The sequence below is a fragment of the Dysidea avara genome, chromosome 13 (genome assembly GCF_963678975.1).
Source record: "Dysidea avara chromosome 13, odDysAvar1.4, whole genome shotgun sequence".
Classification (NCBI taxonomy): Eukaryota; Metazoa; Porifera; class Demospongiae; order Dictyoceratida; family Dysideidae; genus Dysidea; species Dysidea avara.
In genome coordinates this window covers 7719017-7735464 of record NC_089284.1, presented here as the reverse complement: position 1 = coordinate 7735464, position 16448 = coordinate 7719017, and the positions used below count along the sequence as shown (strand labels likewise).

Sequence of the window (16448 nt, the reverse complement as noted above, 5' to 3'; positions counted from 1 at the left end):
TATCATGATATTTATAGGTCACTGTTATATTAGAGTGGTTGACTGGTGCAATAAATTTGGACTTGCAAGTACCAGGCATTTGTCGCCATTAGCATCACGTGTTTGCTTGTGGTCATTGAAATCTACTTGGCCAATAGCCCTACCTTACTTTCTGATGCAAGAGTGACATCATGGAATGAATGGGAACATTAATGCTGCCACTAAGCTACTGATAAATGCTGTCATTAAACTGTAGCCATATTAGCTTTCATCATGATGTCTCAATTAATTTATGGATAGAACTAAAACACCATTATCTACTTAAAACAGGCTATTTGCAGTCAAAGTGTTTAGTGTTACTACATCTCTATAACTATACAGCATTTATAAGGAGTACAAACAGTTTTGAAACACTTGGTACAGTGGGAAGGTACATAATTTTGCAATTGAGAGATAAATAAGTGGTTCAGTTCCCGCCAAGGCTAGTCTCGCATGTATACAAACTACATCATCTTTTTTTTCATTTGGTTGGTGAAAAAAGCAGCCCTGCCATGTGAGACTATGCTAAGGCCACTCCATCATGTTTCTTGTCCTGATCACACAAATTTTGGTATGCAAGCAGGCAGTAAACATCATAATCCACTATGAACTACACTCCTTTGTATAAGTATATTTATAGCCATTTATTTGAGTCAAACACCTTAAAATAGCTGCAAAGGGATAACCTGTTTAAATTATTGGATGTATAGTCAGAATATACTCTTTGTACAGTTTCTAGCACAAACACATTGTTTCAAATAATCCAGACTAAAGCTCACATGATTTTTAGAATATAGTTACTTTACAACAGCTTGCTAAAAATTATACCATGTAAGCAGAGGACAGCAAAACTGGAAATTAAGTTGGAGTAGTCTAAGGGGACTTTTTTTTACACTTTTAAGAACTGTTTAAGCACTTTGACTGCCCTTATAGAGTAGAATGTTCTATTAGAGTATATTGATCTTTTTTCAAGATTCAGCTCCAGTGTAATTTTGACAAGATCTCATTCTGACAGGGGAAAGGGGTGAAAGCCCCCTTCTCCCCTCCTTTGTGGACTAAGAGGTGGCTTCAGCCCTCCAAATGTATGTATACAGCAATATATTCTATAGATAGCTTATATATAGATCCAATGTATTTTGCTTTGTACATCCATTATTAAAAGTTTCATGGCATCTTGTTCGTATAATTAGCTACACATTTTCTTACTGGCTTTGATGGTCTCTTTCAAACAATTTCAGGTTTAGCAATGGATGGATCATCAAGATGGGTCGAGGACTAGACTACTTCCAAAGACCAAAGGTAGGGCAAAGCAAACAGTATTGTATATTGTCTGAACCCTACAGGGTCAGTTTACAATTGGCTTCAGTAACTACAACCTCAGACCTTGTTTGGAAACCACCATTGAAACTTTCCACAGATTAAACACACAGTTTGTACAAACAAAGCATGACAAATGAAAAAATCAGGTGATTGGTGAGTGAAAATAGCGATTCAGATGAAATAATTTTAACAGCAGCTATACTATATGTGGGGCTGTCAAGTTTGATCAGTGCTTACCCATAAATCGTGTACCTCAATGTAAGTTTTCCGTCACCACTAGATTTGTCCTTTCTACAGCCCAACACATATTTACAAAGGGGACAGAATTGTAGCCTGTACACTGAGTAACCCTCAGCAATTCATCAATTTACAGCAAAACAGATGTACAGCTACATACACCACACTACACTTTTAAAAATCTTGTAAATAATACGTTTAGACAGTTTTCTAGTCACTTTTCATTGCTGCAGGACTGAAAAGTCAATACATGATTGTTTCACTGCATTGCTCCTCATCTTAGGTCAAAAGCTGAAATGAATATGATAACTGGAACCTCAAAATGAACAGCAAAGACATAGCTACCTGTAGTAGCTGGTCATGTAAAAAATTGGGTTAATTTTTTTCATATACAACAAAGCTTTGAGGACGTAATTACAACAAAAAAGATCGTATTCCTACCAACTGTTCCGGACATGTTGGACGCTGATAAAAAATTTAAAGATTCAAAGTAGATACAGCTGTACTGCTAACTGTATGCATTTTATGCATAACTTTAAAAGACATTGTGCATGGAGTGATGTACATGTATGCGACTAGTATTGATTAAAAAGTGGTAACTTTGATATTTAACAAAGTCTATAGAAAGTTGAGTAATTGTTTGGATGGCAATGTATCATACAAGCTCCACCACAGTATAGAGAAGTAATGAATTTTAGGGTAGCTACATGTATAGATAAAATCCACCAAGTATTGGTGCAATTGGCACTTGGTTAAGCAGCATGTGGTTATAAAAAGAAATTGTGGATTGTATAAAGCATATCGTTCATGCATTTTTCATTCCATGATACCATCTGTAGCTTAAGTTATTTCTGTATGTGCAAACAATCCCTGTGCTTACAGGACTTTGTGATATATGGTGGTGTGTGCACAATAAACACCTTGTACAGAGTCTGCCTTTTGTAAACATACATCCTGGACAGTCTATCTGATAAACTGTTAGCTAGGTGTACATGACCAATAAGAGGTGACAATGAGCTGAGGTTACAGTGCATATGGGTGATATCTAGCAATGTTTGGTTGGGACAATCCATAGTAGCTACTCTGCCACCTGCATGTAGGGATGCGGCGATTATGCCGGCATAATTTCGGGAATAATAGGTATGTGTGAGAATCAGGAATTATGCTAGCATTTTGAGGTGATTATAAAGCTTTAACAGTAGGAATATCTGTAGATTGCACAATTCTGTTAAAAAAGATCGAGATACTCTAATAGAGCAGTCAGAAACTCTAATAGAACAGTCACTGAAGATTATTTACTCTAATAAAGCAGTCACATTGAAATAAAATACTCTAATACAGCAACCAGCTAAAGAATTAAAGACTATTTGAAGCTTAAACATCAATGAAAATGGCCTGATACAGCAATGAACTGGCATTATTAGCCAATTATGGTGGCATAATTTTGGGAATAATGGGCAATTCTCAAAAGCATAATAGGTGATTTTTTTAGCACTGCCAATGGCGGATCCAGGATGGGGCATTTGGGGCAAATGCCCCCCCCCCCCCCTCTCCACCTTGTGGAGGAGCCAGCCATGCTTCTGATTAAAACAGCTAGTAAATTTTATGTCAGGCCAACCAAGATCAGTTTAAAACTTACGAAAATATGCACATTTTACTAGCATTTATTACAAATTCACCTGAGACCAAAGAGAACCGAAGTCAAACTAACTGTAAAATAGTCACCCTGCACCTTCGTGCGTACTAAGCGCCTCTAAAAATAATTATCGTGTTGCTGTTGTTTAAGACATTCAGAACCTTTAAAACAGTTTTAAGACTTCACAACCATCTGAAAAGGCCAAAATGGCAAATATCAACAGTGAGAAACCACTAAGAGGTGATTATTTTCTGCTTTAAAAAAGCAGCACTGAACTATAGAAAATATGGTTCTCCCCATGCATGCAACCACCTACAACTTACCCTGTTTGTGCCCCTCCCCTAGCCAGCTCCTGGATCCGCCCCTGGACTGCTCAAAAGCATAATGCTCAATTTTTGGAGCATAATAGCCTCATGCCTACCTGCATGCACAGCAGTGGATTAGTATCATTGTGGGTTGTGTATACACAAACTTCACCATGGTCCATCTTAGCTACTTAGGTATGGAGTACATGACTGCTCTATTAGAATATCTTAATGAAAGGGCTAAGCCTGGAAAGAAACTCCAAGAAAATACTATAGACAAAGATGAACTACTTGATGCTACTGTGTAGAAGTTCCAATCAACACCAGCTACATGTGAAATGAGATCCCAGCAAGCCATACAAGTGAGTTTTGTAGGTGTTAGATATTTCTGAAATACATTACATAGTTCGTTGAACTTCATGTTCAATGAGGTAACCTTATCTATGGTAACTTCACAGTTGTTTAGCTCTTCACAAGTATAGTTGTGTTTCTACATGCTATAAATATTCCTCCACCTGTCCTAGTTTGCCTGTCCTTCCAAAACACATTGTATTCATGTGGAAATATTTCACTAGATTCAATGTTGGCTGTTAGCTATGATTCACACCCTAACAGGATTGTGCTATAGCTTATTGAAAAAAGAAGGCACTTTGTTTACTACTGACTGACAATTAATGGTGATGACCTTTAGACTCTTTATACTGGTAATACATTACTTTGCAGATTAGGAGTGATAGTCAACAGAGCCATTACCAGGGGTGGTTGTTTGAGGGGAAGAGGGAGGGGGAGGAGATTGGTAGTAATTAGATTGTGGTGGAGGATAACTACTAAGTAAAGGGGCTTAAAAATATCAGTGCAGGGGTTGTCTATGACCTCCACATGCACTATGTTGCCACATGCATACACATTCTCCACTATGTTCATGTCCGCAAGTTGCTGGCATAGAGCCTTGTTTTTGCTCAAATGGAGTTAGGTCAGGAGTAATGAACAACCTGCAGGATTGACTGTAGATTTTTTAACACTAAGGCTTTCTCTTGAATAGTGCTTAAGGACGGTTTCAGTAGACAAGGCTTTTCAGATTTTTTTCCCTAACAGAATGCACCAGTGATTGAGATACACAAGCAAAGATTAGCATTCATTAATATCATCCTGCTGTCAGGGGAAGCAGATTCTTTAAGGTTGTAAACTATGATGTTTAGTTACCTTCTTTCCTTTTTCCTTTGTTCATGCAGTAGCTATAGGGAAGATGCAATGTGTTGGACTGACTCTACAGAAATTGGGTAACCAGTTGGAGTACTTGCACGATCACTGATATTCATTTAGACACTCTGTCTCAATGGGCAGTATCTGACAGATGAGGTTCAACCTTAGTAAATACACTGTTGTGAGATTTGCAAGGTCCTATAATTACAAATCACTCCCTTCATGGATCCATTTTATCCCTAACACATAATCATTTATACCTTGGAGTTATGCTAGATGATCACTTCTCACAGTCCACCCATGTTTCAAACGTTGCTAACAAGGTTACAAAGATGTTGAACTTTCTTAATGTCATCTTAGCGAGTGTCCATCACATGTCAAGCTAGGCATCTGCTTATCTGCTAATGGTTTGACCAGTAATGGAGTATGCAAGTGTTGTCTGGGACTCCCACTATCAGACTCAGATATCAATTTTAGAAAAGGTTCAGTGGCGTGCAGCTAGATGGGTTCTATCTGTCTGGCTACCACAGTAGTGTTAGTGCCATGCTGGAACAGCTCAACTGGTTACCCCTAGTGAAGAGTAGGAACAAGTTTCAAGCAACAGAGGCTTAATTTGTTTATGGAGAAATCAGCTTATCCTTACCAGAATATACATTCATTCACCACCAGACATCATCATCCGTTTCACTTGATTATGTCACCAAGGACCATCCAGGAATGGAATTCACTGCCACCGCAATTAATTGAACTGAACACTTTAGCTACATTTTCAGACGTGGCACTTATAATTTGTAATTGTTTGGGCTTAATCAGCTTTGCTTTCTGCCCTTTCCCTCCCAAATAATAATAATAATAATAATTCATTGGTTGCTCAGAGGTCATGTCTGTTACAGCCTTGTGGTAGTTATGTCCTTAATTGAGATTTAAAAGATTGTTGTGACTATACATAAGCTGTTTGTTTTCAACTGTTGTCATTCTGTTTTCATGGTCACTATAGCTCTTCAGAGGGCATCTGGAAATTTGGCCATAGCTACAAGAAGTCCAAAAGAATACTAGCATAGATTATATATTCCCTACTAATATATACTATATATATATTTCAGGGGCGGTGGAGCAGGCCAAAGAGTGAGGGGCCAGACCAACTGTAAGTTGAAGACTAAAAAAAAAAAAGATCACAGTCTGCTGACAATAGCTGCTCTCCACCAATTATATCTCCTTATTTATAACTACACATATGTAGCTAAGTAATTTTCTACACTGCTTCTGTGAATACTGTGACTGCTCTATTAGAGTATCCAGATCCTGACTGTTCTATTATAGAGTATCTCGATCTTTTCTTGCAGTGTCCCAAAAAAGTAGGGGGGCCATGGCCCCCCTGTCTCCACCGCCTATGTTATATTTGCCAACACATCACATTGATCTGAATTTGTTTTAGGTGGGCGTGGCTGATGAAAGAAGCTGGCTATTGCAAGACTAGTCTCGCGTGCCAGACCACCCTCACATCACCCGTCTTGCACACGTCACGATACTCACACATTGGTGGGCGTAGCTCCTGGATTCGTGCATACCAGCACTACTGATAAATGGGCGCGGCTGCAATTATATAATATAGAGAAGAGACTGTCCATTCGAACTCCACATCGAACTTTACGTGATCAGGATACACACAGCGGGTCAAACCTGGACAATGACCGGTTAAGCCGGATGACCCTACCCGGTTTCAACCTCGCCGGTACAGAATATAATTACGAACTACAAAGGGGCTGGCGCCCTTGGTAGTCTTTGTTCCTAACGACAAAAGACTTGACCAAACTTGTTCAACAGGGCAGCCACGTCCCGATGTACAGAAACTGTCATTATTCAGTATTATTATCAATTTTATCTAAAGAAAGGGTACACAAACAGAGGCGGATCTAGGATTTATAAAAGGGGGGGGGGGGGGCTAAGTCAAGGTACTAATCTCTTGGGTAGAGAGGTGTGTGAAGCATGCTGGAACTAGGGGGGTCTGGGGGCATGCCCCCCCCCCAGGAAATTTTTGAAAATTTGATGCTAAAATACTGCAATTTGGAGACATTTCCACATAAAATCCCTAATATTTTCTGCCTGTAGATATTTTATATACTGCCTTTAGATTATAGGTATGGCTCTCTGAAGCATTTTGCTAATGGAAAAGTTTGGGTGGGTACAGACAACCAAGAATAGGTGCATGTTAGAATAATAATGTTGAAAGTGGAAAATTTTGAAATTTGAACAATACAAGATCAGTTGAATTTGAGAGCATTTTCAATGGTAATTGTGTACCTGAATTAAGTATTGCCATACATATTAGCTACACAAGTAGATGAATGAAGCCCTTTAAACAGACCAATGCACTTCATTGTATGTATAGGTGCAGGCAGATTTGGAAAAATTCCATAACAGAACCAACTACATGTTTCCAGTGAATGTTCTATTAGAGTAGTTAGCTGACTGCTCTATTAGAGTATCTCGATCTTGTACACCTCCAATGCTGATCCGGGTCCTTGTTGCATAAACTTTAGCATAAATCCACTGATAATACCTTGGAAAGTTATAAGGTGGTTTTATGAGTATTTGTATTATTAGTGATTATATAATTATGCTAAGACAAAATTTCATTATAATACTCAGCATATTGATCAAGTAAAGCCTAAATATGAAGGGGCCCCCAAAGCCCCCCCCCCCCCCCCCCCCCTGGATCCGCCCCTGACAAAAGGCTTATAGCCTGTACAAGGTGGTCCCCAAAACACATACACAGTACAAAAAGCAATACAGAAACACTGACTTGTCCATAAAAGCCATAGCTTTGTGCTATAGCATGTATAGTGGTGATAGTATCCATACAGACCATAGATACTAGAGCTGACGATGCATAATCTCCTTCATCTAGTTTGCTTCGTATGGATTATTTTAGCATTCAGCATAGTACCAACCCGCGGCATTGTTTCAACTCCGAATGTAATATTTGCTCAGTATGGCGGATGACTTAGGATGGAGTGACGTGCAGTACAACGGTGGAAGAGCATTCACTCCTAACTTGAACCATATCAAGAAGTTTGCGGAGAATTGATGCTGCATCAGCACCTGGAACCGATTTGTTAACATTACTTTTTTTGTTTTTTTACAAATTAATGACATAAGATAAAATAAACAAAAACAAATTATCTTACATTTTTTTTTTTCCCCGGGGTAACCAGCACCCCTTGCCACCACCCCTAGCACTAGATGTTGAAGTGCTAGACAAAAATTGGACTGAGATTAAAAGGAGCAATTTAAATAATTAGGGGGAAGGCACCCGACCCTCTGATAGTACAAGGTCAAGTGCCCTATGGCTGATGGGACCACTGTGGGAGCGCGCCCCCCTAAGGCACGCAATCGCTGAGCGGAGCAACGAGAAGCTGATGCGACAACGTAGCCAAGACATCACGTTGCTGTAGGGAACTTCTCTCTTCAGGGACAGTAAGTAGGCTAGACGTTTGTAAAAGATGCTGGTACATCCACTGATTCCACCAAACGTTGAAAAGACTAATGGGGCAAATGAACCCATCTCAACCTCCCTAATCCTCTGCTCATATTTCCTACGTTTCTCCTTTTCAAATCTCCGATACAATGAAGCCACTGGTGTAGCACGGTATGACGAAGCAGTTGGATTAAACACCTTAACATCAAAGAAAGCCCGTTGGTGGTGACCACCCCAGAACCCAACAGCTGAAACATCCAATCGTGCTCCATCCTCACGATTTGCAATAGCGTATGTGAGTGTTTCACCAGAGAGAGACTGTAAAGGGGGCTCAACACACACATCAATACAGACTTCTGACAGGATGGCAGCAGTAAAATCCCTAAGTTCGTTGTGCCGAAGGGCAGACATGCCAACTCTCACGCATTAGGCGTGAGTCTCACTCTTTGGCTAGTAATCTCACGCTCTCACGCCTAACCCTCTGTTTCTCACTCTTTCAGCTTAGTTCTCACGCCTGATCTGCTTCGTAATTAGCCCTGTGCTTAAAATTGGGCAGACCTGTGCTTATTTTTGTACTTAGAACATGCGACGACCTTTTTTTTTTTTTTTTTGGTCTTCATTACCAAAAATCCTGGAGCTGCACTTGAGTCTGGTCCACATTGCTGGTAGTGTTTGAGGTCTCACTCCTAAAATTGTTCAGAGGTTGGCATCTCTGGAAGGGTGGGGTAGCCACCTGTAGGGCAGTTCATGGAGTGGTCCACAGAGAATCCTTGACCACAAACACACTGGGTTGGCAATCCAGATGGGAGCCACCCATAGCGTAAGCAGAGAGCATCACGGAAGGCACCCTTATGCAGAGCAAAACCATGCTCCTCTACAGGCAAAGCGGAAAGCCAAGAGGAGGCCCCTTTCTCGCTAGACAGTGCCACAATCCTCTGCAGACCAACTGGTAATGATTGACACAAAGTGGCAGCGACCTCATCATGCGCTCGATGCTTCATTCGCACAACTTCACACTTAGCCGAGCGTTGGGCCTCCAAGGTGTCAATGCTAAATGTTAGCTCCTGCTGAACAATCAAAGCAACAAGCGCAGAGGTAATCTTCACAGAAGAATCAAACTCAGCATCAGAATGAGATTTGGGATCACAGATACCAAGACCACCCAGTCTAACAGGTAAGGAAAAAATGGGCCTCAGCGACCTGCACAGCAATCGGTGCCTCAGCAATGGGACAGCGCAAACTGGACCTGGCACCGCGAATGCACATAATTGCAGACCTCAACAAAGAGAAGCTCAATTTACATCTCAGCCATCCCATCACTATTCCATAGATCAACTGGTTGTTTTCGGCGGCTCTTCTTACGCCGTCCTGGCATTCCAATAAGTGCGCATCAAAGGATCAGAACTCAAGAAGCAGAGCGAGAGAATAACACGGTAACAAATGGTAAACTCAACCTACTTAGCGCCGTGCCCAGAGCCAGGAAGCGAATACCAGGACCGAAGATCACTCGAAGAATCAAGAGGAGTTTCTTGGAGCTACGAACACGATCAAACACGCCTAATCATTACTTCTGAATTGTTTTCTACAGAATTGCTGTACACTATTCTACTTAATTGTATTTTTGTACCTGTACAATTGCATTATTCCAGATTCGCTGATACCACGAGAAAGAGCGTTTCTTCCTGAATCGAATGCCACCAAGACATGTACCAAGCGCTAAAATCACGCTCGTCAAAACGTGTGCAAATCAATGGAGCGCCTATGGAGATTTCTAAGGCTCCCTCTTTTACGCGCCATATCTCCCAACACGTGATAGATGGCGCGGATTCGCAGCTGGACTCCAGTACATCATGCTCTGGCGCTTCCAATGAGCTCTAGCTTCCGCAAATTGGCCGGATATGCGTCGTCAATTTGGGTTTTAAAACTACCGTCAATTATTGTGGTAAGTAAATATATGGCTTGGATTACATTACAAGTACTAGTGTTGTGCTGGACTACAATATCACAGGCAGGGCCGCCCACAGGGGGGGCAACTGGGGCATTTTGCCCCGGGCCCCAGCCTGAAAGGGGCCCCAGGAGGCCCCCTGAATACCTGTTTAAAAGATAGATATACTCTAATAGAGCAGTCAGATCTAAATACTCTAATAGAGCAGTCACAGTATTCTTCAGAGGAGCAGTGTAGCAAGCTTATAGATAAGGAGATATGGTTGGTGATGGGTAGTTATTGTCATTGCCAGCAGGTTGTGACCTTTTTTTTTTTGGTCTTCACCTTACAACTTGGGTGAAGGGCCCCACTTTAACTCTTTGCCCTGGGCCCCTTAATTTCTCTGGGCGGCCCTGATCACAGGTACACATGTTACACAAACATGACACAGCAAGTGGCAACCATCAGTAAGTAAGTACAAATGTCATGTATGAATCTTCAACAAGTAATCCTCTTGTTTAATAGCCAATTACTCTACAATCTTTATGAAGCCGATGGTCTTCCACCACTCCATGATACTGTAAAATCTTGTGAATGGCTTTCCAAACTTAGCCAAGAAGCTGGTGTCAATCTCCGTTTCTCAATCGGTCTGCTGAAAAAAGCATATAAGCAGTGCAGTAGGGTGGCAACAGCTGTAAAAAAAACTACGCAAGAGTGGCTGACAGAAACAAAGCTTCTTAGATAAGGAGTGGCAATTACAGATAACAGACTCAGATAGGACACAGATTACTGAAGTAAGTACAGCCTGGCAGTCTTTTAACCTTGTCTTGTAAAATAAATATGATGTTACTCACAAACAAGTTGTATAGGACTATTGTCAAATAGTGACCTATTTGAGACTGTACAGGTTGTAGTACCCACAAAGAACAAACAACAGTCTTATAAGCACATTTATTTCAACTCCAGTATCATATAGGGGGTGGGGGAAGGGGGTGTTTACCCCTCCCCTAAATTTTAAGCAATAAGTTAGTTAAATGAAAGCACCTCAAAATGCATCAGAAGCAATCTGAGAGTCCAAAATATGAAAATTTTTCCTAGCATGTCAATCTCAGGTAAAACAGTCTAAAAAATTTCTTGGGGGCATGCCCCCAGATGTTGTGTACATACCTTTAAACTATTGCTGCCCCTTCACCTCCTTAAGTCATTTCCTAGATGAAGGTCTGACAGGTACAGTGGAACCTCAGTGTTGGGAGTAACGCGTTACTTATGTAACGCGTTACGTAATATTATTACTTTTGTGGTAACAAAGTAATATAACGAAATACGCTATAAAAACAGGTAATATAACGCAAGTTACTTTACTTACGAATGTAACGCGTTACCTAAGTAATATAGTTACTGTAACGAGCCTAATATTACGTAATATTATTACTACAAGTAACGAAGTTACCAATCTTGTTAGTTATCCTCTGAGTAACGCCTAGCCACAACGAAGTAACGAGGCCTACTGAATGAAGCTTATTCACCAGCTTCTTACTTATAACCAAGATTTGCACATTGTCCAGCAACACAGTCATGTCACATGATAAGGTGGTACTGTAGTTTCATACGTGACAGCTTAAGGCTGTGAACACAAAGTAATATAATATGTAATATTATTACAGTTACTTTATTTTATGGGTAATATGTAACTGTAACTAAATAGTTCAGTTGCAAGTAATATGTAACTAGTTACTTTTACAAAGTAACTTGCCCAACACTGAAGGTACCTCTTTATAATGGCCATTGCCATGAGGCCTTTGTCATACAAATGTACTCTATGCATTGTAGTTTGTACTAAGTGGTCACCTGTATAATGCGTATAATGGTTAGCCAAGAATTCACAAATGGACGACTACATACTTAACTTCAACTCTCATTGCCTTATACTGTGCTTATAAAAAACAGTTGGTGGCTTGTTCACCGAATAATCTGGGACAATGAAGTAACAGTCAGGTAAAATATAAAGACCAACACTTGCAGGTCCAAGGTGACCATTATACACAGGTGCCACTGTACTATGCTAAAAGCATAAGTTTGTTTATGTCCCATCTATTGCCTCACAACAGTATTCAAGTACGTACACAACTTTAAACTACGGCTACTTTGCTTGGTGGCCACAGATCATACGCTTGTGTTCCTGGTTAGGTTGATGGAACCTATGTGGTTTGATCACTTAGTTGTTTCATGGGTAAAAATCTCAACAACATAGAGCTGGTAGGTTAACATACAAATAAACATATTAACAGAAATCAGGGCAAAAAAATGAAATGGCAGCTACGGTGTCTAGGCATTTGGAAGTAAAAGTAGTTAATACAAGGCTTGTGCTCAGAATATCTCGATAGCATTTTAGCTTCATTTTCCACTTATAAATGTTTTTAAGTTTTCAATCTATGAAAAAGGTGGGTTAGTCAGACCCGTGAAACAACTAAACAAGTGACTTGGCCTAACATTTATCTATATGCACATAATAATTTAACTTACCAGGAAGCCCTTCATTCAAAGCAGAAAGAGATTGATGAACTAAAGAAAAAAAACCAACATCTACAGAAACAAGCGAGCTACCTTTCTCACCAACTACAAAAGGCTCAATCAGATGGATTTACTCCAACACGGGGATATGGCAGAAACAAGTTGCCAACTGGCTACTCTGACCGTCATCAGCGAACTTTAAAACGCCAGAGAACTGAAAAATGTTCCTCTTCACTTGCTTGGCTTAGCATAGAAGGGTTTTCTGCAACAAAACTAACCATACAGAATGACAGCACTGGTGAAATGTCAACACTAGATTTGCCAACTGCAAACTTACTTGGTCCACAACATGCTCCAGCAGAAGACACTGAGATGGACACGATTAACATGATGCTGTACATCAAGGATAGATACAATGTCTCTGGAAGTGCCTATCATGAAATGGCACAGTTGTGTGATAAAATGCCTCGTCACTACAAGCTTAAGGAGAGAATTGCTGAGTTGAACCACCTTTGGGACATCCATCCCACACCAAACGGTACCTGTGGTGTACAACAGTCGTTAAAACAACGGTTAAAAAGTTGCATAGAAAACCTGGTATGTTTATACACAACACTGCTATTCACACTGTCTATATTTGTCTAGGTCCCAAAGCAATCAAACTGTAAATCAGAAAAATGCATGTAAACATCAAAAATATTCATTATTTCACATGTATTTCCATCAATTTGTTAAATGACAAATATTTATCACAGCACCTTTAAAACGGTATAACCAGCTGGATAATGTCAGAGGGAAAGCAGATGGGTTGAAAAGAGATAGCTCCTTGGTCTATACCTAGTTATAACTGTATAAAAATCCTAGCAGGTATGCAAGAGTTAACATTGTAAAGCGATTGCTATTTTGCTAGCAAAGCCCAAGCTGGTGATATAAAGCTAGTTATAGTGTTGAAGACCTGCCTGAACTATAAATGTAAAAATAATTTGTTGGCACACCAGCTAGCAACAAAAATTGTTTTGACAGCGAAATTTTCTGATTTATAGTACAACTCGATTGAGGTGAGTGCACCACTTTGAAGGTTACTATAAACATATTGGCACATGATACAATAAAAATGTATATTTTGAATTAATACTAACATACAATTATGCCTTTCACTTAATAGATTGAAAGAAGTCCATCAGATGCTGAGTTTGTACAGAAGAAGAAGATAAGGGTGAAAATAACTGGAGATGGCACCAGAATAGGAAAGAGATTAAATGTTGTTAACTTTGGTTTTACAATTCTAGAAGAGGGAGAAGCAGCTTATTCTGCTACAAGGAATCACTGCATTGCGATAATTAAAGAACAAGAAACCTATGATCCTTGAAACCAGCACTGCAAGATACCATAGAAGAAGTCAGGACAACAACAAAACTGACAATCAATGGAATCACATTTTCTATCGAATATTATATGGGAGGGGATTGGAAGTTTCTTGCAATGGCAACCGGAATTGATAGTGCATCATGTGAATATGCATGCATCTGGTGCAAGTGTCCAGCTTTAGACAGGCACATTACTGACGAGAGCTGGTCAATATCTGACCCTTCACATGGTGCACGGTCGATTGAAGAAAACATCACAATAGCTTCATCCTCCAGAGCTGCAAAACAGTTTAACGTTTCTCATCGTCCATTATTCCCCATGATACCACTGACACGTGTTGTAGTAGACAATCTCCATATGTTTCTGAGGGTAGGGGATACCTTGGTTGACCTACTGATAGGATCACTAAGAGTAATGGACAAGGTTAGCCAGAGCTTACGGGTACCGAGTCTTGATGGATTAACTCAGCTGAAGAAATAATTATGAGGAATATGTTAAACACATAGGGATTTCAGGGTTTTCATTTTGGATTGGGAAGCAGTCCAGTAAGTTAAGATGGCGTTCATTAACTGGGCCAGAATTACTGAATCTCTTTACTACCATTAACATTCCAGAAGTGTTTCCCAACCTTCCACACAAAGAACAAGTACATGTTCTATGGAAGGAATTTCTTTTTGTACACCAACTATTTTCATCAAGGGCCGAGGACTTGACACTAGAAACCATTGCTGATTTTGAAACTAAATCAAAAGTCTTTGTCGACCATTTGTTGATATATATTTATCGAAGAATGTTTCACCGTACATGCATTGTATGATGTACCATGTGAGCGAGTTCATGCACCTACCCTGCCCCCCCCCAGCTTAATATTCTGGGTTGAGCCCTGAGGTGCCCTACAGACCCTCAGCACCTATGCTGTAAAGCCTTAACAAATAAAAATAAAATAAACACTACATATTTAAAAATCTTGTAAATATACATTCATTACAATAAGAAAGATTTTGATGATACTGGTATTCACTTCAGCTTTTGACCTAACTTGTTTCTGATTCAGACAAGGCACATCAAGCAATACAGTGAAATGGTTGACCTTTAAGATATGTGGTAATGAAAAGTGAAGAAAACTGGAATCTCAAATACAAGTCATAACTACCTATAGTAGCTGGTCATGTAAAAAATTGGGTTAAAATTTTTCATAAACAGCAAATTTTCTACCAACCGTTCATACCAACTGTTCAGAACATGTTGGGCACCAATAAAAGATATAAAGATTCAAAGTAGCTGTACATGCTATACATTAGAATGTGTGACTGCATAAATCTAAAAGACATTGTGCATGGATTGGTGTACATGCATGTATACAATTTGTCATTCCAAGTTACTTCTGCATGTGTACATATAGACAATTCCTGTGCTTACAGTATTTTGTACTGATAGCTAGCTTACTCCTGGCCACTGGCAATGGATGCCATGCAGTGGACCTTCAGCATACGTTAGACAATCACCTATATAGTTGTTACAGTATTATATATCATGTTGTATGTGTATGCTGTAAATCAAATAATATAATTACATAAATAAAATCATTGAGCTTTCATTTAATAAACATGTTGACATGACTTGTAAATTATAGTGCTTTATCATTTTCTTAGCTGTAATCAATATCATTGTTAATGGTCAATCAGATGCTTATTAAACTTGGTGACAGCTTGGCTCTAAAGAAGCTACTGTAAATCAGGAAAAATTTGTTGTCAAAAAATTTTCATTGTCAGTATCAATAGAAAATTAAAACAATGAATTAACATAGAGTTATTCTGTCAAAAATTTTCATTGATGAAAATATTTTGAGTCAAAATTTTAACACACAAAAATTTTCTACACCTAAATTTATACAGTAAATGTCACGGTAAAAACAGCAAGTTTTGTTGTCTCAGACTTTTCAACATACAACAGTGTCACTAGCTACTATAAGGCCAGTATGGGACCACCTATTGTTGATTACATGTTTTATGTCACCCGCTTTGCTATGTCTTGTGGCGTTATCATGTGATTATCATTAAAGCACACGTGAATATACAGTCATTATCTAATTATGAAAGTGAACTCTCTATTATGAACTCTTGATAGCATGCATTGCCTAGTATTACAGATTGTGTATGCATAATAGTCTTAAGCCATGTCCCGCCCAGCCCCCTTAAGCTCATTAGAACTGCAGGCAATCAGGTGGCCTGATTTCCGTTCCTGTTTGTAGCCATGTCTGCATTCTGTGACTTTCAGTAAATTCATTTGGAGGAACTGCAGTTGACACAGGCTCTGGTAGGGGCCCATCTCTTTCATCTGTCCTTTGATTCAAATGTTGTCTATTTCGTCTTATGAGTCCTGTAGGTGTAGAGACAATGTAGGATCTTGAGCTAGCCTGTATTCGGCCACAATGGCAGCTCTCCACAA

At 39.6% G+C, this 16448-nt stretch overlaps 1 protein-coding gene across 2 annotated transcripts; it reads left to right on the top strand.

Annotated features, from left to right (window-relative positions):
* Positions 1-10035: 10035 nt before the first annotated feature.
* LOC136242565 (uncharacterized) lies at positions 10036-14793 on the top strand. 2 transcript variants are annotated; one of them, XM_066034016.1, is made up of 4 exons: positions 10036-10139; positions 10647-10915; positions 12648-13229; positions 13798-14793. In XM_066034016.1, the coding sequence occupies exons 3-4, from the start codon at positions 12936-12938 to the stop codon at positions 13999-14001; spliced, it is 498 nt and encodes a 165-aa protein (XP_065890088.1). In that variant the 5' UTR covers positions 10036-10139; positions 10647-10915; positions 12648-12935; the 3' UTR covers positions 14002-14793. The 2 variants fall into 2 exon arrangements, with proteins under 2 accessions (XP_065890088.1, XP_065890087.1); XM_066034015.1 differs by lacking the exon at positions 10036-10139 and adding an exon at positions 10228-10592.
* The last annotated feature ends 1655 nt before the right edge of the window (positions 14794-16448 follow it).

Coding starts and splice junctions, on each gene's coding strand:
- LOC136242565 (XM_066034016.1), top strand. CDS start 12,936: ATGTCAACACTAGATTTGCCAACTGCAAACTTACTTGGTCCACAACAT. Junction 13,230..13,797: donor AAAGTTGCATAGAAAACCTG/GTATGTTTATAC, acceptor TTCACTTAATAG/ATTGAAAGAAGTCCATCAGA.